Raw genomic sequence first — 25,159 nt, 5'->3', positions numbered from 1 at the left:
TTTTAATTTTTTTACGGATAGCCTGGGGCTCCAAACGCTCAGACATCATTTACACATTTTCAGAATCAGAATGGATTTGTGGCAAAGAAGTCTGGAAGCCCTGCTCTGAAAGCCCTGCTCTAAAGCCTCGCTCTGAAGCCCTGCCTAAAGCCCTGCTCTGAAGCCCTGCTCTAAAGCCCCGCTCTTAAAGCCCCGCTCTGAAGCCCCGCTCTGTAAGCCCCGCTCTAAAGCGCCCGCTCTAAAGCCCCGCTCTGAAGCCCCGCCTGAAGCCCGCTCCTAAAGCCCCGCTCTAAAGCCCCACTCTAAGCCCCGCTCTGAAAGCCCCGCCTCTAAAGCCCCGCCTCTAAAGCCCCGCTCTGAAGCCCCGCTCTCAAAGCCCCGCTCTAAAGCCCGCTCTGAAGCCCCGCTCTAAAGCCCCGCCCTCTTAAAGCCCGCTCTAAAGCCGCTCTGAAGCCCGCTCTAAACCCCGCTCTGAAGCCCCGCTCTGAAGCCCCGCTTGAAGCCTGCGCTGAAGCCCCGCTCTGAAGCCCCGCTTCTAAAGCCCGCTCTAAGCCCGCTCTAAAGCCCTGCTCTAAAGCCCGCTCTAAGCCCCGCTCTGAAGCCCCGCTTAAGCCCCGCTCTAAAAGCCCCGCTCTAAAGCCCTGCTCTAAAGCCCCGCTCTGAAGCCCGCTCTAAAGCCCTGCTCTAAAGCCTGCTCTAAAGCCCCGCGCTCTAAAGCCCCACTCTAAGCCTGCTCTGAAGCCCCGCTCTAAAGCCCCACTCTAAAGCCCTGCTCTAAAGCCCCACTCTAAAGCCCGCTCTAAAGCCCACTCTGAAGCCCTCAAGTCAGGAAGGGGTTTTGTTCTAACCATTTGTCAGTGCACCTTCACTACCCAGAAGACTAGAAAACAGCAGCATCGTCTACTTCTGACTTTACTTCCCAGTAAAACATTGAAAACATTCAAGCAACCCAGAGAAAGTGTTACAAATAGCCCATGTTAAACAATGTAGCCTAAGAAAAAAAAGGTCCATGAAGTCAATAACTAGCTTGTACAGATGACATTCTGTCGACGCCCTGACCTTAGAGAGCCTTTTTATGTGATTTGGGTGGGCATTCTAATGTTCTATTTTCTATGATTTTGTATTTCTTTGTTTTGCCGGGATAGTTCTCAATCAGGACAGCTGTCTATCGTTGTCTCTGATGGGAACCATACTAGGTAGCCATTTTCCCCACCTGTCTTGTGGGAAGGTAACTTTGTTTGTGGCACATAGCCCTTTAGCTTCACGGTTGTTTTGTATTGTTTATTGGTTTTGCCGCGTCACCTAATAAAAGAATATCTACGCTCACCACGCTGCACTTTGGTCCACTTCCTTTGACGGCCGTGACACGTTCATATTCTGACTATCTCTGAAAACCCACTTAGATAATACCTTTGATGATACAGTGGTAGCAATACATGGATAACATCTACAGAAAAGATAGAAAAGCCAAAGGGGTGGTGTTGCGGTCTATATTCAGAAACCACAATTCCTGTAAAGATTAGAGGGATCTCATGTTAAATACTGTTGAAGTAATATGGCTACAGGTTCGTCTGCTTCACCTAAAGCCCATTCTGGTGGGAGCTGCTATAGACCACCAAGTGCTAACAATCAGTATTGGATAACATGTCTGAAATGATTGATAATGTTATGTGATATCAACAGAGAGGTATATTTTCTGTGTGATTTAAATATTGACTGGCTTTCGTCAGGCTGCCACTCAAGAGAAAGCTTCAAACTGTAACCAGTGCCTGCAACCTGGTTCAGGTTATCAGTCAACCTACCAGGGGTAGTTACAAACAGCACATTAATTAAATCATCAACATGTGATGATCACATCTTTACTAATGTTGCAGACAAATTAGCTTGAAAGCTGTATCCTAATCCATCAGCTGTAGTGATCACAGATAGTAGCCTTATCTGGAAAACCAAAGTACAAAGAGCTGGGCCAATATAGTGTATAAGAGGACAGCTGGCCTAATATAGTGTAATAAGAGGACAGGCTGGGCCTAATATAGTGTATAAGAGGACAGCTGGCCTAATAGTGTATACGAGGTCAGGCTGGGCCTAATATAGTGTATAAAGGTCAGGCTGGGTCTAATAAGTGTATAAGAGCAGGCTGGCCTAATAGAGTGTATATAGGATGGTCAGCTGGCCTAATATAGTGTATAAGAGGACAGGCTGGGCCTAATATAGTGTATAAGAGACAGGCTGGGCCTAATATAGTGTATAAGAGGACAGGCTGGGCCTAATATAGTGTATAAGAGGACAGGCTGGGCCTAATATAGTGTATAAGAGGTCATACAATAAGTTTGGTAGTGATTCATATGTTGATGATGTTAAGAATATTTGTTGGTCTGAGGTGTGTAATGAGCAGCAACCAGACGCTGCACTTTTACACATTTATGAAACTACTTATTCCAGTTACTAATAAGACTGCACCGATTAATTAAACAACTGTAAAAACTGTTAAATCTCCTTTGGATTGATGAAACAAATAAAAAATTGTTTGGTTGAGAGGGATGAGGCAAAAGGAATGGCAAATAAGTCTGGCAGCGCAACCGATCGGCAAACACACTGAAAAGTGATAAATCATGTGACTAAACTAAATAAAAATAAACTAAACTATGAAACAAAAAATAAATAATTTAAAGAACGATAGTAAAAAGTTTGGAGCACCTTAAATTACGTTTTGAGCAAAAAGGCAAAATCCGCTCCATCATTCATTGAACCAGATGACTCATTCATCACAAAACCCACTGATATTACCAACTACTTTAATGATTTTGTCATTGGCAAGATTTGCAGACTTAGGCATGAAATATCAACAACAAACACTGACACTACACATCCAGGTATATCTGACCGAATTATGAAAAGACGAGCATTATACTGTTGAATTCCCGTAAAGTGAAGAAGAGGTGAAAATAATGATTGTTGTCTATTAACAATATTAACATGGACAACATGGATGGAGAATTACTGAGGATAGTACAGGACGATATTGCCACTCCTATTGGCCAAATCTTTAAGTTTACTAGAAAAGTCATTCCCACTACCTAAGAATAGTAAAGCCCCCTTTATTGGCTCAAACAGCCGACCAATCAGCTTGTTACAAACCGATAGAAACCTATTGGCCAGATGCGATGCTATTTTAAACAGTAAAGGAGTTGACAACAGACTTTCAGCACGCTTATAGGGAAGGACATTCAACAAACACAGACAGCACTTACACAAATCACGGATGATTGGCTGAGAGAAATTGATGATAAAAAAAAGACTGTGTGGGACTGTTTTGTTAGACTTCAGGGATGCTTTTAACATGATTGATTATAGTCTGCTGCTGGAACAACGTGTGTGTTATGGCTTTACACCCCCCTGCTATAATGTGGATAAAGAGTTACCTGTCTAACAGAACACAGAGGGTGTTATGGCTTTACACCCCCCTGCTATAATGTGGATAAAGAGTTACCTGTCTAACAGAACACAGAGGGTGTTATGGCTTTACACCCCCTGCTATAATGTGGNGTAATGGTCTAAATTATTTTGTATTTATATTATTTATATATTATAATATTATTTAAATAAATAAAAAAAAACCAAAACTCGTTGTGTTTGAGGGACAAAGAATGTGAGTTCATCCAAAGAACACCATACCTACTGTGAAGCATGGGGTGGAAACATCATGCTTTGGGGCTGTTTTCTGCAAAGGGACCAGGACGATGATCCGTGTAAAGGAAAGAATGAATGGGGCCATGTATCGTGAGATTTTGAGTGAAAACCTCCTTCCACAGCAAGGCATTGAAGATGAAACGTGGCTGGGTCTTTCAGCATGACAATGATCCCAAACACACGCCCGGGCAACGAAGGAGTGGCTTCGTAAGAAGCATTTCAAGGTCCTGGAGTGGCCTAGCCAGTCTCCAGATCTCAACCCCATAGAAAATCTTTGGAGGGAGTTGAAAGTCCGTGTTGCCCAGCAACAGCCCCAAAACATCACTGCTCTAGAGGAGATCTGCAGAGGAATGGGCCAAAATACCAGCAACAGTGTGTGAAACCTTGTGAAGACTACAGAAAACGTTTGACCTCTGCATTGCCAACAAGGGTATATAACAAAGTATTGAGATAAACTTTTGTTATTGACCAAATACTTATTTTCCACCATAATTTGCAAATAAATTCATTAAAAATCCTACAATGTGATTTTCTGGATTTTTTCTCCTATTTTGTCTGTCATATAGTTGAAGTGTACCTATGATTGAAATTACAGGCCTCTCTCATCTTTTTAAGTGGGAGAACTTGCACAATTGGTGGCTGACTAAATACTTTTTCCCCACTGAAATGACATAATGAATGATAGTAAAAAGCTTTGGAGCTTAAATGACATTTTGGTTGGTTTGCGAGTAAAAAGGCAAACTCAGCCTCATCATTCATTGAATCAGATGGATCCTTCAACACAAAACCCACTGATATTGCCAACTTTAATGATTTTTTTTCATGCAAGATTAGCAAACGTATGTATGACATGCCAGTGACAAACGCTGACACTACACAATCCAAGTATAACTTATCAAATATTGAAAGACAAGCATTTTAGTTTAGAATTCTGTAAAGTGAGTGTTGGAAGAGGTGAAAATGGATTGTTGTCTATCAACGATGACAACACCGGGGTCTGACAAGTTGGATGGAAAATGACCTGAGGAAATAGCAGATGATCATATCCACTGAAACCACTGCTATTTGCCACATCTTCAATCTAAGGCTTCTAGAAGTGTGTGCCCTCAGACCTGGAGGGAAGCTAAAGTCATTCCTCTACCCAAGAATAGTAAAGCCCCCTTTACTGGCTCAAATAGCCCACCAATCAGCCTGTTACCAACCTTAGTAAACTTCTGGAATAAAATGGTGTTTGACCAGATACAATGCTATTTTACTGTAAACAAATTGACAACAGACTTTCAGCATGCTTATAGGGGAGGGCATTCGACAAGCACAGCACTTACACAAATGACAGATGATTGGCTGAGAAATTGATACAAAAGATTGTGGGGGCTGTTTTGTTAGACTTGTGGCTTTGACATTATCGATCATATTCTGCTGATGGAAAAACATGTGTGTTATGGCTTTACACCCCCTGCTATAATGTGGATAAAGAGTTACCTGTCTAACAGAACCCAGVGGGTGTTCTTTAATGGAAGCCTCTCCAACATAATCCAGGTAGAATCAGGAATTCAGCTGTCTAGGCCCCTTACTTTTTTCAACCTTTACTAACAACAYGCCACTGGCCTTGAGTAAAGCCAATGTKTCTATGTATGTGGATGACTCAACACTATTGACGTCAGCTACTACAGAGAGTGAAATCACTGCAACACTTAATGAAGAGCTGCAGTTCGTTTCAGAATGGGTGACAAGGAATAAGTTAGCCAACTAAATCATGTAATAAATTATGTGGAAAGTTGAGATGACTAAACTGCATGGAGTAACACTGGATTGTAAACTGTCATGGTCAAAACATGTTGATACAACAGTAGCTAAGATGGGGAGAAGTCTGTCCATAATAAAGTGCTGGTCTACCTTCTTAACAACACTATCAACAAGGCAGGTCCTACAGACTCCAGTTTTGTCGCACCTGGACTACTGTTCAGTAGTGTTGTCAGGTGCCACAAAGAGGGACCTGGGAAAATTACAGTTATCTCAGAACAGGGCAGCACAGCTGGCCCTTAAAATTACACCGAGAACTAACATTAATGATATGCATGTCAATCTCTCATGGCTCAAAGTGGAGGAGAGATTGACTTCATCACTACTTGTTTTTGTAAGAAGTCTTGACGTGCTGAATGTACAGAGCTGTCTGTTTAAACTACTAGCACACAGCTCAAACACCCATACATACCCCACAGGACATGCCACCAGAGGTCTCTTCACAATCCCCAATAACAGACTATGGGAGGCGCACAGTTCTACATAGAGTCATGAGTACATGGAACTCTATTCCACATCAGGTAACTGATGCAAGCAGTAGAATCAGATTTCAAAAACAGATAAAAATACACATTATGGAACAGCTGGGACTGTGAAGAGACACACACACAGGCACAGGCACAGACACGTGATAAGAAACACACTTTACAGACACGTACACAGGGATGTTGTATTGTAGAGATGTGATAGCAGAGTAGTGGCCTGAGGGAACACAGTTAATGTGCTGTGAAAAGTGTAATGAAATGTAATGTCATGTAATATTTTAAACTGTACATAACTTCCTTCATGTTGCTGGACCCCAGAAGAGTAGCTGCTGCCTTGGCAGAACTAATGGGGATCCTTAATGTTGCTGGACCCCAGAAGAGTAGCTGCTGCCTTGGTAGAACTAATGGGGATCCTTAATGTTGCTGGACCCCAGAAGAGTAGCTGCTGCCTTGGCAGAACTAATGGGGATCCTTAATGAATACAAATACAAAAGTGGAGCGTTTTTCCACTTGAAATCTCTTGTACTCAGTCTACCTACCGCTATGCAGCACTGAGGAAATCCAATTGGAAACTCAATTAAGTGCATTTTTCTGTGGATAAGTTGAATCCTATTCAAAGATGCAGCTTTATATTAATCCTTTTGGCTCGGCTACAGAGGACAGCAGGAAATTGGACTTCTGAGCCTTTGTGTGTGTAAATGGATGTACATGCACTAGTGTGTGTGTGTGTGTGTGTGTACCCCTACCTCAACAGATCTATATCTGCGTAGTTATATTTAACCCTGTAGTCTCCAATCCTCCTGGTGCTGCTCTGACCAGCTATCAGAGTCGCCTGACGAAGACCAGACACATCAAGACCTGGGGGATGGAGGAGAGGATGATGGGTAAAGTGGGATGAGGTGGAGAAGAGGAGACAGGAGGAGAGGTGAAGGGGAGTGAACAAGGAAACAGCAAGAAAGGGAAGAGGAGGGCAGACGTAAAGGACGAATGAAGGAGAGATGGGAGAGATAGGTGGCGGTGATGAAAGTAAGAGAGGAAGGGGAGGAGAAGAGAGGGGAGGGGGAAGGAAAAGAGGTCACCTTCAACCAGGGTATGCGTTTTCCAATGAATTGACCCCCATTACATTTTAACGGCAGCCTCAGCAGTATGAGGCTGGCTGGCTGGCTGGCTGGCTGGCGTGCGTGCGTGCGTGCGTGACTCACCCAGCCCAGCCAGTCTCTGTAGCTCGTCCTCGTTCTCTGTGGTGTGAGGTCGTCCAATCTGGATCACCTGGTTCTGACCGTCGCTGGTCGACTTACACAGCAGGGCCCGGTTGGTACCTGGACCACAACAAAACCATTAGGCCACAATACAAACACAACCCAACCACAACCTGTTGGTAAAATATCCTTCTCCTCTTATAGGACTTACACAGCAGGGCACGGTTGGTACCTGGACCACAACACAACTACCCATATGAATGAAATACAGTAAGAGAGTTTGGTTGGTACCGGGACCAGAAACAGAACATAATCCAGTATTGTATAATAATACCATTTCATTTTATTGATTGGTACATTGATCAATTAAAAGGCTGACACAGACATCCTCATCACTAAGATCCCTGACTGAAACCAGTCTGAAGCAGTCCCTGTAATGGAGACCTCACTGATTACTTCATTCATTAAATGGCTGGAATTCTCTATCTCACACACAAACGTTCCAAAGTTGTAATGATGTGCAAATAGTTAAAGTACAAAAGGGAAAATAATCTCTCTCTCTCACATAAACCAGTAACCGRAAGAATGCTGGTTTGAATCCACGAGCCGACTAGGTGAAAAATCTGTCAAATGTGCCCTTAGCAAGGAACTTAACCCTAATTGCTCCTGTAAGTCGTTCTGGATAAGAGTATCTGCTAAATGACTTTTTGGTTTTTTTCATTTTTTTTTTTTACAATTAACAAATTAAATGGTTGTAATTGTCTATTAATTGGTCTTTCTGGTTTTAAGACCAGTTGATAGAATCAAATATACTGTCCATAAATAAATCAAATAAACTGTCCATAAATAAATCAAATATACTGTCCATAAATAAATCAAATATACTGTCCATAAATAAATCAAATAAACCTGTCCATAAATAAATCAAATAACCTGTCATAAATAAATCAAATAACCTGTGTCCATAAATAAATCAAATAACCTGTCCATAAATATATCAAATAACTGTCCATAAATAAACAAATATACTGTCCAAAATAAATAAATATACTGTCCATAAATAAATCAAATATACTGTCCATAAATAAATCAAATATACTGTCCATAAATAAATCAAATATACTGTCCATAAATAAATCAAATATACTGTCCATAAATAAATCAAATATACTGTCCATAAATAAATCAAATATACTGTCCGTAAATAAATCAAATAACCAGTCCATAAATAAATCAAATATACTGTCCATAAATAAATCAAATATACTGTCCATAAATAAATCAAATATACTGTCCATAAATAAATCAAATATACTGTCCATAAATAAATCAAATAACTGTCCTAATAAATCAAATAACTGTCCATAAATAAATCAAATATACTGTCCATAAATAAATCAAATATACTGTCCATAAATAAATCAAATATACTGTCCATAAATAAATCAAATAAACTGTCCATAATAAATCAAATAAACTGCCATAAATAAATCAAATATACTGTCCATAAATAAATCAAATATACTGTCCATAAATAAATCAAATATACTGTCCATAAATAAATCAATATACTGTCCATAAATAAATCAAATATACTGTCCATAAATAAATCAAATAACCAGTCCATGCTGGTGGGTATTAGCTTGGTTAGCATAATTGTAGAGGAGACGTTGTTTACGTCTTGTGTTCCTGACCGTGGCATTGCAACAACTTCTACACCCCTTCACATCTCAGCAGAAATAAAACATAACAAGATCATAGGACACACACACACACACACACACCACACACACACACACACACACACACACACACACACACACACACACACACACACACACACACACACACACACACACACACACACACACACACACACACACACACACACACACACACAGAGACAGTATGGAATGAGTCAGGTGACTCCACAGCTGGAAACACTTTTCTCCCTTAAAGGTTCCATTTCATTGCCAAGGTCACCTCTCCACTTTGACCCTGACCTGTACTATAGCTGGTGAGGTAGACTGAAGTCTCCTTTTCCTCCTCTCCACCACTCCCCCCCCGTAATGAACAACCTTTTGTTTTTTTCTCCTTCTAAAAATAAATACTTTTCTGCCCTTATTCCGACACTTGAAAACCCCAAGGGTCTTTCCCCTCATTCCTCCCCCTTCTTCCTTTGTCTTTTACTTGGCCCCCAAATCCCAATTTGAGACGGGCAGAGAGGCGGCTAACCACGGAGGGAAAAAGGACCCCAAATGGCCAGTCTGGAATAGTTGAGACCAAATCGTAGCTTTAAAGATCCTTTACAATTATGGAGACTTAAATCACCAGTGGAGTTTATTTTCTATGAACCAATGACTGACACACACACGACACACACACACACACACACACACACACACACACACACACACACACACACACACACACACACACACACACACACACACACACACACACACACACACACACACACACACACACACACACACACACACACACACACACACACACACACACACACACGTCTGGATGGAATAGCCAGACAGATGGTATAAGGCCTACTGGACCAATGAGATATGATTATGAGAATGCGTCTGGTTGTATAATCAACCCACGGTGAAATCCTCTGGGAATGTGTGTGTTCATTTCAGAAATCTCTTTCTGGCTTTCGGCTACAATTCTAATTTCCTACCAGAGTGGTCTGGCTTTTGGATTTTTCTCAAATAATATGTTTAAATGTTTTTCCTCTCTCTGGCTTCGGGGGGTCACACACAGACACAGACACACAGACAGACAGACAGACAGACAGACAGACAGACAGACAGACAGACAGACACACACACACAGATGTTGACGAAGAAAAGAGTTACAGGGCAGAAAGGCTGGAACAAGGCCTGTTGACGTTCTGAATATCATTTCTAACAGTGTGTCTGATTCAGAGAAGTACATGTCATTTGTAACATGTTGGTGTAAAAGGTCAGTGAGGACAGGAAAAGCCCTAGGAGGTGTAATTGTGTTTGTATGTTTACATGGCTGTGGTCGTGTTAGTGCAAGGCTGTGCTCCTGCATGTGTGCCTGCATGTGAGCTTCCTGTGTGTGTGTGTGTGTGTGTGTGTGTTGTGTGTTGTGTGTGTGTGTGTGTGTGTGTGTGTGTGTTGTTGTGTGTGGTGTGTGTGTGTGTGTGTGTGGTGTGTTGAACAACAGTACGTACCCACGTTGGCGATGTAGAGCTTGTTGTTGTGTATCAGAGCCACAACAGCGGTAGCTCCACCAGACACTTCCTGTTCCAGGTCCTTCAGCCGCTCAGAAAGCTTCTGACTCTGGGGGAGAGCTGGTGGAACGATACTCCCTGATGGAGGGGGAGGAGATGTAGGGGAGGAGGGAGAGGGAGGGGGGTCAAAAAAAGAAGAAGATGGTAATAGGAGAGAGGAGATTAAGAGATTTAAGAATGTTAGTTAAGGTCGATTAAATGGCTAATGAGACTATATTGATTCCCAATGAGTACATTCTAATGTGAATTAAAACTGTGGTTGCCATGGAAATCAACCGTGCAAAAAGTTCCGAAATCTAAGTAGTAGAAGAAACTTAACACCGCTATAATAATAGTCTCAAGTCTGCACTGTGTGTGTGTGACGAGTGCCATGCTTACCTCAGGTAGTTGAGATATAATAGTAGCCTTCTCTGCAAGAGCGTCACCGATTGTCTCAAAGTAACTCTTCTCTACAACGTCGAAGGCCTTAGGATAAAACAACAGAACCAATGGTATAAACATTCAAATAGCATTTCTTATGATATGCTTCTGCGAATGAGTACTACCTAGAGCAGACAGGCAGGCAGACACGCTGATTTAAAGACATAACAGTCGATATCTCTCACACACACACACACACACACACACACACACACACACACACACACACACACACACACAAACCTGTGAGAGAATTCTGCGGACATCAGCGTCAGTGTGTGTAGACTTGAGCTGTCCCAGAAGCAGTTCTGCTGTCAGACACTGAGAGACGAAGCTGGAGACTCTGCTCCCATCAAACCCATTAAACACTCCATACAGGAAACAGCCTTCCTCACCTCTGATTGGACAGAAAGAAACAACTCTTTGTCTGAGTGGGCAAAACAAGAACAACTCTTATGTTTGATTGGTCTGTTGCGAGACACTGGTCAAGTTTGTTTTGCATGGCCCTGATCCCCCTTGTGGGCAGAGTTTGATTATTTTAGACCATTCCATTGGTACTAAGGAGAAATCTCCACCCACGGGGGCACCGCGCCATGCAACAACAAACTCACCCATTGAGACACAAAGCTGGACACTGCTCCCATCGAACCCTGTACAGGAAACAGCCATCCTCACCTCTGATTGGACAGAAAACAAATCTTTGTCTGATTGGTCAACATTCCTAGAACTCTCACTGGCTGTGTAATCTGCACAGATCACCAGCCGTGGAAAGTGTGAGTATGGAAKCTACATACGGGTGTGGGTAATACAGCAGGGCTTTCTCTTTTTCGGCCCACGACCCCACCATGTAAAACGTGATGTAATCAACAACGGCCAATGTTTACTTTTTTAATTGGGGCTATGACAGTCTATTACAAATCACTCTGACAGTACTTTTGACAGTATATCAATATGAAGGAAGAGTGGTTTGAAGTAGGGCTGAGACGATACCAATATTGTGATATTGTTTCCATGGCAAAAATGAAAAAAATAAACAGTATTAACTCTCTGGTCCTTTTAAAAACCTTCTGCATGTAAAATATTGTGAGCAAGAGATTGAAAAATAAATACTTGTGACTCTGGATGTCAAAATAATGTTTGTTTCAACATAAGGGCTGTTTTCCTAAAGAAGTTAAATCTGCTTCATGTTTTATTTACTTGCCATGATTCTAAAGCCCGGACCTAGTTTGAGGTGACTGAAATGCATCACAAAGGTATTGGGAAGTTCAGAAGCTCATCAGGCAATAATTTTGTATGATCTTCTGTGTAGAAAGATAGGGCCTAGTTCCACCTCCCCTAGTCTGATGTAGTGTGTGGTCTTGTCCAATCTGTTCTACTGAGGTTGTGGGCATTGTAGAGGGAAACAGCAAGATTCCTCCCTAGTCTGACGTAGTGTGTGGTCTTGTCCAATCTGTTCTACTGAGGCTTGTGGGCATTGTAAGGGAAACAGCAGACACTCCCTAGTCGGATGTAGTGTGTGGTCTTGTCCAATCTGTTCTACTGAGGCTTGTGGGCATTGTAGAGGGAAACAGCAGACACCTCCCCTAGTCTGATGTAGTGCGTTCAAAAGATAGAGCCACAATTATAGGAAAAACATTACAACTGCTCTGTTTATTACAGTTCAATTCAAGGGCTTTATTGGTATGGGAAACATCTGTTTACTGTTTACATTGCCAAAGCAAGTGAAATAGATAATAAACACAAAATTCACTAAACATTACACTTACAAAAAAATAAATAAACATGAATATAGTTTGTATTTACAATGGTGTTTGTTCTTCACTGATTGCCCATTTCTTGTGGCAAAAGGTCACAGCTGCTGTGACTGCACACTGTGGTAGTTCACCCCATAGATATGGGAATTAATCAAAATTGGATTTGTTTTTTGAATTCTTTGAGGGTTTGTGTAATCTGACAACCGCATCTAGTGGCTAACAGAGTTTCTATGAACCAAGCAATGGGGGGGTTATCTAACAACCACATTTACAAAATAAGTCGACCCCTTGTTTGGGCAATGCTGGTATACAGAGACATATTCATGGTCCAGTAGCATTTTCAGACTGCCAAGCCAAACTATGCTGGCTTGAATATGTTTTTTGTTATATGGTCCTTTCCAGCATGGTTCCCGTAGCTATGGTGGATATCGTAAACCAGGGCAGGACAGCTGGGTTTGGCCTTAAAGTGTGAATCAGGCTCAGGTGTCTTAGTTACCTGAACCTGAAGTGTCCGTCCTCGTTGGGGTGGCTCTGGGTGTCCTTTCCGTCGGGTCCGTAGGTACAGTTGGGGGCCGTGCCCACCCCGCACATCTGACAKAGGGGCAGGTCATCTGTCCAGCTCTGATGCTACCAGGGTGGAGATTGAAGAATGACATTAGCTATTGTGTTAGTCATAGCGATCGTACTTACGTAGCCTAATTCTATGGTTTTAGTGTTCAGAATTTTCTGACAACCATTGAAATTGTCCTGCTACTTGGCCTACTTAATTGTCTCCTCAGACTCCTGCTTCAGTTTAGGCTTTGACGACCACAGAAACTACAATATTCACATAGAAACTTAGGCTCACAGTGTAATATTAGCAGAAAACTAAGTGCGTTCAYAAAATATCCCRTTCTTCACTACCATTGGCTAGRTACTGTAGATAGAAKCAATTATTTGGATAAAACTCAACTGACCCGTGGCTAAGAAAATCGCCACTTAAATAGTAACTAGCTAAATACATATAAATTGCCAAGTGAAGAACTCAAACTTAGTTAGCTAGTTGACTAAGCTAACAATGTTTTTAGCCACGTTAGGCTAGCGGCGGATGTTGCTGTTTGCGGCACACCCGCACAGGGCCCGTGAAGTAGTTGTTTCAATTGTCCTTTGGAGAGTTAGATTACTTTATTCAAACAACAAAATGTGACTGGAGTTTTTTTTTAAACAATAAGCACGTCTACAAAAGGGAGAAATCGTTTTTGTCTTACGCTTTGCATCATTTGCCGACGCTGAGACGCCATCTTTGATGGAACTCTGTGGACAACTTTGATGCATTCATGAGCGTCAACCTTGCGCCGCGATTGCGCATTGGCACACGTTGATCTTCACGTCTCGTTGATTTTTACGTCAAATGTGCTTGAAAAGCAGTAAAGGGAGATATCTGAACTTGTACAAATCAATCAAGTTTCGCCTTCATACCTGAGCTTCTTCTCATTACTCTTTCTTCTCYTGACTCTTGAGTAACCTAAACGGAGAGCGACCATTRAAGATACTTTATTAACTAAAGACTGTTTGCTACAGTAAAACAAGTTGCTTCTAATTTCCTTTATTATAGCGCCATCATGTTGACATGTGTTGTATGACATTTCGAGAGTCGAGAAAGAGGATGGAACATTTATTAGTTAGAGTCAGATGTGCTTGCTGAAAGCAAGAACAACTTTAGAAATCCGACATATTATTATTCTCTTTCCGCTGGCACATYTAGCGACAAAACTGTAAAAGCTACCAATACCAAAACAACTTTGAAATGTGCAGGRTCACTGTCCTCAGTGTTTGGTGCAAATGTCCYCTGTTTAATAGTGATACATTTTCAATARTATAAGTACAAAACTCACAGTTGTAATACTTCCTGTCTTATGTTCASAACCTTTCATTGTGCATTCATTGGCTTCATCTTTCACTATCTAAGTAATTTATGCAAAATCAAAGTTCATTATGAAATATTTGCTTTAATCACAATTACAATATATACTATTCAGCAGACAGTCATGCGTGCATCCCAGGACTCAAACCCACTACCCTGGTGCTACAAGTGCCATGCTCTACCAACTGAGCTACAAAGGATAAGGATAGTCTCACTGTTTAATCACTACATACTAACATTTAATACAACCTCCACTATTATTGGCACCCTTGATAAAGATMAGCWAAAAATACATAAAAATACAAATARCCAGATATATTTGAAGTGCAAAAACATTTGAAAATTATATTATTCTATACTACTACAATATACTAGAACATATATATTTGTCCCAACAGGCCAATCAGCAAGCAGTTTCTCTTGCCTTCAGGGAGCCATGGAGGTGAATAGAAAGGTGAACCTTCACACAGTTGCAATGTTTTGTATAAACCGATGTGTATATCGATATCGTATCGAACAAATGCTACTGATATCAATTTAGATTGTCCATATCGGTGCCCATCACTCTAAAAAAGACAGTCAGAGCATCACTTTAGCCCTCATTTCGGTGTATGGTGTGTGCTTGCTGTTTGCCTTGCTCAATCATTGTATTTATCTTCAAACGATGCTACAGTACACTTTATCTCTGTACCTAGATATTGCCATTCAAAACTATTGTAATTGTCATGTAGGCTAGCTTTATTAATCTCTGTACCTAGACAATGACATTCACAACTATTGTTAGAGTATTAAATTAAACTATAGGATACTGTACATATGATCATTTTTGTTCTATTCAACTCTATTCAATCTTACAGTTCTATTCAATTCTACAGTTCTATTCAATTCTACAGTGCTATTCAATTCTACAGTTCTATTCAATTCTACAGTGCTAATCAATTCTACTGTTCTATTCATCTACAATGCTATTCAATTCTGCAGTTCTTTTCAATTCTACAGTTCTATTTAACTCTATAGACTCAGTCGTATTGAATAGAACATTACGGCCCCGCCCGCCTTGGCGGAAACAAACCCTTGGTCATCTTGGTATCCCATTGGCTCACAGCAAAAACTTTACCTTTTCAAACGCAATTTTCTTTCAAATGCCTTGACTGACATCCTTTGAAACGCCTATGTAAAGCAACGTGGATGCAGTGATGCCAGTAAAATCTTCTAAAGCAAATTTGGTGATACATGAAGCAACTCAAACAACTGAAATTGCATCAATGATATACATCTCCCGTTTGGCATGTCTCTTGTGATGCGGTCCACAGCAGCACAGACGGATGCGTGGACTTGAAAATGGCGTCAGAGTTTTGAATGACTCTTAACCCCTTTTTGTTTCATGCTGGTTGAAGACCTAGCTAGCCATTAACTAGCTAACACCAGACACAAATGAAAGGGGAACCATACACTGAGTATACAAAACAATTAGGAACACCTGCTCTTTCCAGACATAGACTGACCAGGTGAATCCAGGTGAAAGCTATGAGCCCTTACTGATGTCACCTGTTAAATCCATTTCAATCAGTGTAAATGAAGGAAAGAGACAGGTTTTAAGCCTTGAGACCATTGAGACATGGATTGTATATGGGTTCCATGCAGAGGGTGAATGGGCAAGACAAAATATTTAAGTCCCTTGATAAAAAAAAAAAAATGGAATCAAATAAAAAATTTTATTGGTAACATATACACTATCGTCTGAAAAAAATTGAGCACTTGTTGGCTGCTTTTCCTTCACTCTGCGGTCCAACTCATCCCAAACCATGGTTGGAGTCGGGGGATTGTGGAGGCCAGGTCACTGATGCAGCACTCCATCACTCTCCTTCTTGGTAAAATAGTCCTTACACAGCCTGGAGGTGTGTTGGGCCATTGGCCTGTTGAAAAACAAATGATAGTCCCACTAAGCCCAAATCAGATGGGATGGCGTATCGCTGCAGAATGCTGGGTAGCCATGCTGGTTAAGTATGCCTTGAATTCTAAATAAATCACAGGCAGTGTCACCAGCAAAGCACCCCCACACCATAACACCTCCTCCTCCATGCTTCACAGTGGGAAATACACATGTGGAGATCATCCATTCACCCACACTGCGTCTCACAAAGACACGGCGTTGGAACCAAAAATCTCCAATTTGGACTCCAGACAAAAGGACAATTTCCAACGGTCTAATGTCCATTGCTCGTGTTTCTTGAACCAAGCCAGTCTCTTCTTCTTATTGGTGTCCTTTAGTAGTGGTTTCTTTGCAGAAATTCGACCATGAAGGCCTGATTCACACAGTCTCCTCTGAACAGTTGATGTTGAGATGTCTTTTACTTGAACTCTGTGAAGCATTTATTTGGCTGCAATTTCTGAGGCTGGTTACTCTCAATGAACTTATCCTCTGCAGCAGAGGTAACTCTGGGTCTTACATTCCTGTGGCGGTCCTCATGAGAGCAGACCAGCTGGCTGGTGTGTTTAAGGACATATTCAATCAATCCTTATCCCAGTCTGCTGTTCCCACATGCTTCAAGAGAGGCCACCATTGTTCCTGTTCCCAAGAAAGCTAAGGTAACTTAGCTAAACGACTACCGCCCCGTAGCACTCACTTCCGTCATCATGAAGTGCTTTGAGAGACTAGTCAAGACCATATCACCTCCACCCTACCTGACACCCCTAGGAACCCACTCCAATTTGCTTTACCGACCCAATAGGTCCACAGACGACGCCAACGCAACCACAACTGCACACTGCCCTAACCCATTGGACAAGAGGAATACCTATGTGAAAAGCTGTTCATCGACTACAGCTCAGCATTTAACACCATAGTACCTCCAAACTCGTCATCAAGCCGAGACCCCTGGGTCTCGACCCCGCCCTGTGCAACTGGGTCCTGGACTTCCGACGGGTCGCCCCCAGGTGGTGAGGGTAGTAACAACATCTCCACACCCGCTGATCCCCAACACCGGGCCCCACAAGGGTGCGTTCTGAGCCCTCTCCTGTACTCCCTGTTCACCCACGACTGCGTGGCCAGCACGCCTCAACTCAATCATCAAGTTTTGCGGATGACACTACAGTGGTAGGCTTGATTACCAACCACGACGAGACGGCCTACAGGAGGAGGTGAGGGCCCTCGGAGTGTGGTTCAGGAAAATAACCTCACACTCAACATCTACAAAACAAAGGAGATGATTGTGGACTTCAGCGAAACAGCAGAGGGAGCACCCCCCTATCACATCGACGGGACAGTAAGTGGAGAAGGGGGAAAGTTTTAAGTCCTCGGTGTGTACACATCACGGACAAACTGAATTGTCCACCCCACGAAGACAGCGTTGTGAAGAAGGCCGCAGCAGCAACCTCTTCACCTCAGGAGCCTCTATTTATTTTCCCTTGTGTACTTTAAACCATGTGTACATCGGTACAACACTGTATATATATTAATATGACATTTGTAATGTCGTTTATTGTTTTGAAACTTCTGTATGGTTAATGTTTACTGTTAATTTGTATTGTTTATTTCACTTTTGTATATTATATTTACCTCCACTTTGCTTGGCAATGTAACACAGTTTCCCATGCCAATAAAGCCCCTTGAATTGAATTGAATTGAATTATAAGTGAAATAATCTGTCTGTAAAACGATTGTGGGGAAAAAAAATTACCAGTGTTATGCACAAAGTAGAATGTCTAACCGACTTGCCAAAACTATAGTGGTCTTAACAAGAAATTGTGGGAGTGGTTGAAAAACGAGTTTTTAATGACTCCAAAGCCTAGTGAATATGTAATCTTCCGACTTCAACTGTATATTTTCTAATTTGTCAGAAGTTGTTTTCCATTGCAAGGCTGAAGCTTTGCTGTTAGCTAGCCAGCTTGGAGTTAGATTCTGGCTTGCTAACAAACATTGAACCTAATGCTAATTTGGTTTAACCTTAGCTTGCCAATGAAATCGGTTTGTATTGCTGGTAAGTTTACTCTATGGATTGGATTTATGTTAATTAATTTTGCTAGCTACTAACAGTTAACGTGACATGTCTAAACAAAAGACCCCAAGTTAAAAGCTTGCTGTTAGCTAGGTAACATTAGCTTAGGTTAGGTGGCTGGCTTGCTAGCTAACATTAACTTATGTCTATGAAGTGTGAGTACGTTAGTGATGTTTTCTCAGAGAGTGCCATTTCGCATTCCTAGTTATAGCCTAATGGAGCTAGCAACTAACTAACATTGAACCCATTGGTTAACTTTAGCTAGCTATGACAATCAGTTTGTATTGCTAGTTAAAGCTTGTGTTAGAAACTAACATCCTGTATGAAAACGGTGTGTAGTGAGTGTATTCTCAGAATGCCATTTCACATCTACTGTATAAATAATGCTTAAATTATTTGATCGTGGGAAAATGTGTCTTCAAGCATCAATCACGAGAACACACCTGACTCGTAATACACCGTTCATACGTCATCAAAAATATAGAGAGCTGGCCCAAGCAAGCAAAGCAGCAGCGCAGTCATCAACTACATGCACCATTTCTTCACCCATTACGGAGTGGAAAACGCTGTGGACCTGGAATTTATAAACTGCAATGGCCAAGAACCAAGAATCAAGTTTTGTGCTCGTGTTATTGTGCCTGGTGCCACTGGGCAGGATGCACAAGCTCCACCACAATCTGGACCTTCCTCCTGATCACAGGCCACACCAGATTGCCCGCTGAACGGTTGGTTGCTTTCGGCCTCATCAACCGACCTCAAGAAAGACCAGATTGAAACACTTTGTCTGAGATTGCTGGTGTTGAGGAAGGTACAGCACTATGACAGCTGTTCAAACATCCCACGTGCTGTAGGCTGAGGATGTACGTGCTTCAGGGTGGAAAAGCTATGGGCTGCAAACAACACCTGACTCCCGTACTTCAGGCCAGCTTGCCAACAGATCAAGCCAGTTACCCAGCACTTCAGCTAAAAAAATAATTTATTGTATGGGTTCATCTCTATTCTCCTAAAATTAATTCTTAAAACTTGCGGAGGTTAATAGATTTGTATTTAGTTATTTCCCTGTTACAGCTTCGATGCTCTCTGAGCCTGGTTTTGTCGCCAAGCAATGAGTGTTCGGACTGTCGGGAGACCACGTTTCATGAATCTGCGCGCTAACCTTGACCATTCCTGCCTTCTCATAAGATGTCTGCTGTGGTAACAAGCCCCCATTTGGACTGACCAGCTAGGCAAACTACCTTTTGACAAGATCAGGAGTTTTGCACGAAGAAGCTATGACATTTACGACATTCCCGTACACTAAATCAGGCAGGACAAACATGAGCTCTCCGAATTAGACTTCCTGTTATGCGGTGTTTGTATGACCAACATCAGCACTATCTGCAATGACGTTGTCGCTTATCATTTTATCCTGTCTGCTCCCAGGCCACATTTACTCCCCCTATTGTGCACCAAAAACTACCTCGTCTGATCACTGATATTCGTTATTGCATATTGTTCTTGTACATACTTATAGTTTTATATCGACACTACCTATTCTTATATTGCTACTATGCAAGTACCTTTTGCTTTACCGTTTACACCTTCTTGTAGAGACCACCCATGTTAGCAAACTTTGAGCAAAAATATTATATGTACAAATTAATATTTTGTGTAGTCATAACATGATTTGAACTACCACAACATACCCATGTCACCGTATCAATGTAGTCCCACCACATTAAAAATATATGAGCGCAATACAATTTGTTTACTTGTTACTTGTACAATGCACCCTCACTTCAGGTTTCATCTTCAGTTTGCGATGGCCCTAACTTATGTGTGTATATATTGATAAGTGGTCAACAGTTATATAAATATGCTAATTTACTGTGTGAAGCATTTGGCCATGGTGTAAGTAACTTAATAAAAATACTTGAAAGTACAACTTAAGAGGTTTTTTTGGTATACCGTACTTGACTATTATATAGTTTTTGCATAAACAATCTAATTACAAACGTTCAAACTACCATCAAAGAAAAATAATGTACTTTTATACTTCAATACATATTCCTTGACACCCAAATGTTACTCGTTACATTTTGACAGGAAAATTGTCCAATTGTCCAAATATGTCCAATTCCACCATCACTATCAAGAGAACATCCCTGTCATCCTAATATTCTATCTGCAGACTCACCAAAAACACCAATCTTCATGTTGTAAATTATGTCTGTAGTGCTGTGAGTGTGGCCTCTGCCTATCGTTAAAATAATAAGGAAATTTGAAATATTTATACTTTTACTCAAGTATTGGAACAATTTAATTACTTCCTTTCCACCACAGGGATGTCTGGCGCGGTATAGCATTTCTTTTCACATTGGACCCATCAATTTTAGGACCCAAGTGTCTGGGACAGTGGCTTACTTCTTAGTAAGTATGTTTATTCCCTGGACTACTTCTGTTGACCTTTAGAAATTGTTCCTTTAATTGAGGCTTACTTACTCACTTTCAAGTTATTGTTTAACTACACTACTTCAGCTGTTGCTAGCAACATACCTCATCTATATAGCTATCCCTTAAAGAGATGGATGCCTGCTTCTTCTTACAGAGGGTGAAGTGACAATCTCTGAATATGGTGAGCAAGAGGAGAGCACTTCCAGCAGTACCTAAGACTTGTAAAAGGTCCTTTGTCCTCAAAATGTGGGTTTACAAGTTATATAAATGTTCAAAGTAAATACTTTCCCCAGTTGTTCCCAAAAATGCTAGTTTGATTTCCCTCATGTTATACCATTGTGTATGCTCTGTAGTCTCTACTTTTATCCAATGTAAAAAATCAAAAACGATTTTTTAAAATTTTTACTAACATTGAGATACCGTTTTGAGCTGGTAGCTCACAAATAACTCAGCAAAAAAAAGAAATCGTCCCTTTATTTCAGGGACCCGGTCTTTCATAAGATAATTTTCGTATAAAATCCCATCTACTAACTTCACAGTATCTGTCATTGTAAATGTTTACAACACATCGTTTCCCATGCTGTTCAATGAACCATTATAATCACTTATATTGAACATTGCACCGCCTGTGGTCAATGTAGTCTTAATGACTCACAGACACTTACAACGACGTAGCAATTAAGTGTCTCAGTTTTTATGAAAAACTTATTAGATCACTTAAAGATCCTTTCTACTGACTCTTGAAAAAACACCAAGAAAATGCCCCAGTTCATGGTTCCCTGACTCATTCTGCGAGAAGTACCTTCGAGGCTATGCTCAATGAAGCGATGATGGACTGCAGATGTGCCAAGGGCCAATAAATTCTAATATCTACTGGTACTTGTGAACGCTCTAGGACAGCACTTACAGTTGGAAAGACAGCCTCTCCTCTGACGGACAGCTCAGATCGATCCTCGCGGTGGCAGCTACACATCAGTCGTAAACAACACCCTGCGCAGTCCTTGGTACATCTGTACAACATCCCACATAAGCAGAGCGTGCGCGGTGAAGTGTTACCAGTACAGGATGGCAACAATCAAGCTTGAGAGAGCGCTGACTGAGCTTGTAGCCTGTGTGTTAAGGGAGGTCCTCACCAGGACTATCACCGCAGACAACGTGCTAGCCCACAAACAACCGTCGCTGAACCACAAAGACTCGCAAAAAAGCTGGTTCTCAACTGACTGGGTCGCAGTCTGTGTCTCACCAGGTGTGAATGGCTTCGGGATTCGCGTTATCGTCGAAGGAATGACGTACCATCCGAGGCCTCTGACCTCGAGACGGAGTTCGATTTTGGATGGTGGAGGGTCCATCATGGTCCTAGGCGTGTGTTCACCAGTAATCAGTCGGATAGCGTTGTTGTCAGTGCAGGCAATCTCTACGCTGTGCACGTCCAGGAGACATTTCCTACCCGCTCTCTGTATGACCCTTCCTGCAGGCTCTTCCTGACATGACCCTCCTAGCATGACAATCCACCAGCCATGACCTGCTCTTCCTGCTGCTGGAATTCCTGCCAAGACTAGGTATGTCAGTTGTGCTTCTGCCATGGCCAGCGAAAGCCCGGATTCTCAAATCCACTTGAGCACTGTCTGGAAAACCCTTGTGATCGGAGTAGGCTAGGCCATTCCCCCCCAGAAAATGTCTCAACATACTTAATGCAGCTGGTTGCATGCTGCCAACAATATATGGCTGATCTTTGATTTTGCCCCCTACTTTGTTTACGACAACATATATTCAATCTTCTGTTAGTCACATGCTCATGGACACTTGTTCCAGTTTTGTGCAGTTTATACACAATATTTACACCATATTACCGTCTTGCTTACTGCTCACGCATATATACGAGTGACGGTTGAGAGGTTAGCTGCAGAGGATCTAGATACACATTGAAATTAGGTCAAGCATAGTATGTAAAACATTATACTTCTAAAGGGACTTGATCCCCATTATTAAAGTGACCCAGTGATTCCATACCGTACCAGGAATGTGATTAAGTTCCCCGACAGGAATGCTCCCAATTGGTGCATCTTGTAAAATTCTTGTGTAGTATCTTAGTCTGGCCACAGAAAATATACTTTAGACACCGGTTTGAGTTCAAGAACTGCCACGTCTGCTGGGCTTTTTTATAATGCCTCAACACAGTTTCCGTGTATTTCAAGATAGGTTACCACAAAGGACACCACCAACTTACACCCACACTGTGGAAAGTGCATTCGATTCACATGACGCCAGAGATCTCTGTTAAGAACGCTTTCGACACCTTGTGGAGTCCCCATTGCTTCTTGATGGAATTTGAGGCTCATCTGAGGCAAAAATGTTTCTGTACACTCCATGTGTCATAAGTTGTCTTGCCATCATGATGAATTAGCGTTAAAACTTTACATTTTATTATGCTATCCTTACAGCCGGTTGAAACCGTTCAGAGAAAGCAATCCTCGCAAAATAAATTACCAAAGAAACCTAAAAATCAGTTTTTAAGAAAAACAACTGGAACCAAAAGTGCACTTCATACTGGTTTTTAAAAGCATGGAACCACTGTTACATTATGGTTATTAAAGGTTGTCCCACAAACAAATTGCAAACAATCGCGCATTTCTGTCGCACAAAGCTCCTCTCGACCTTGCTCACTCAGAAAACGTTTCAGTGTTACTCTTGTAAAATCTTTACCTGTGCGTCGTTAGTGATACCTGTGCCCCTCTCCCCCTCCCAGCGCTACTATGTGTCAATCACGTTGCCTTGCCTCTTATCATACGCAAAGGAGGAGATAGTGATTCCGACACAAGGGTGCAGGCTGACCGATAAATTGCATAATCGATTTTAGTTAACAAGAAAACAAAAAAACTTAACTAATTGATTAAATTATGTTGATTTACAATAATAACAAACGACACAACGAGACGAAACCCTGACACATGAATCTCTACATAACGACAGAAGAACACACGAGCAGGAACAACGTCACAATTCAAAAACGAAATTACACATCCGAAACAATTCCCGTGTTGGTGGCGCAGACTACAAAACACAGAGACCAATCACCGACAAACAAAAAGTGGTGAACAGCCAACTATATATGGTTCTCAATCTAATTAGAGGAAAACGGTGTTTCCAAACACCTGTCTCTGTATTGAGACCATTATAGGCGTAATTTACAAGTACCCTAACATAGAAAACACAAAAACATAGAATGCCCACCCCAACTCACGCGCCTCCTTGACCAAATAAACACATAACAAAAATAAACATTAAAACAGGTCAGGAACCCGTGACGACATAGGCTACTGGCACTGATGTTCAAGCTTGATGTCAGAAGTAGGTGGGAAAATCATTTGGTTCCAACCCCGGCCCTACAGTCACATTTTGACAACATGTAGAGCGTATATAAACCACGCCCCTCTGCAAAAACGCCTGCTCCGAAGTTGGCTTACAACGCCGGTACTTTATTAGAAATAAGGTAAGAGAATAAATTTTACCCATTGGTATAAGAGTTAAGGGATATCATGCCTCAGACCAGCCTCAGGACTACCTGGCATGATGACTCCTTGCTGTTCCCCAGTCCAACCTGGCCTGCTGCTGCTCCAGTTTCAACTGTTTTGCCTGTGGCTATGGAACCTGACCTGATTCACCGGAACGTGCTACCGTGTCCCAGACCTGCTGTTTTCAACTCTCTAGAGACGCAGTGAGCGGTTAGAGATACTCTTTGAATGATCGGCTATGAAAAGCCAACGTGACATGTTACTCCTGAGTGCTGACTTGCTTACTGTTGATTATTATTATGTGGGACCATGCTGGTCATTTATGAACATGAACATCTGGCCATGTTCTTGTTATACTCCACCCGGCACAGCCAGAAGATGGACTTGGCCCACCCCTCATAGCTGTTGCCTCTCTCGTTCTTTCCGTAGGGTTTTGGCCCTTTCTAGAGAGTTTTCCTGCCACCGTGCTTCTACACCTCATTGCTTGCTGTTGGGGTTTAGGCTGGGTTTCTGCTACAGCACTTTTGAGATTTCTGTGATGTAAGAAGGGCTATATACATATTTTTGTTTTGCATATCACCTTGTTCCCGTTGATTATGAATCCCCAAGTAATTGACATAGGGGAGGGGACCAGTAACTGTTATGATCCAGATTTATGAATGTACATAGGACATGTGACAACAGG

The 25,159-nt window shown here is 41.8% G+C and overlaps 1 protein-coding gene across 1 annotated transcript; it reads right to left on the bottom strand.

Annotated features, from left to right (window-relative positions):
* Window positions 1-6,715: 6,715 nt before the first annotated feature.
* On the bottom strand, window positions 6,716-13,992 carry tab1 (TGF-beta activated kinase 1/MAP3K7 binding protein 1). Its single transcript, XM_024139803.2, is given in 8 exon segments — window positions 6,716-6,836; window positions 7,181-7,297; window positions 10,395-10,511; window positions 10,514-10,532; window positions 10,833-10,919; window positions 11,118-11,271; window positions 13,125-13,255; window positions 13,876-13,992. Coding segments are annotated over 8 exon segments (774 nt in total). The 5' UTR covers window positions 13,909-13,992; the 3' UTR covers window positions 6,716-6,720.
* Window positions 13,993-25,159: the final 11,167 nt, after the last annotated feature.

The sequence above is a fragment of the Salvelinus sp. IW2-2015 genome, unplaced genomic scaffold (genome assembly GCF_002910315.2).
Source record: "Salvelinus sp. IW2-2015 unplaced genomic scaffold, ASM291031v2 Un_scaffold1914, whole genome shotgun sequence".
NCBI lineage: Eukaryota > Metazoa > Chordata > Actinopteri > Salmoniformes > Salmonidae > Salvelinus > Salvelinus sp. IW2-2015.
This window is presented reverse-complemented; position numbering and strand designations above follow the sequence as displayed.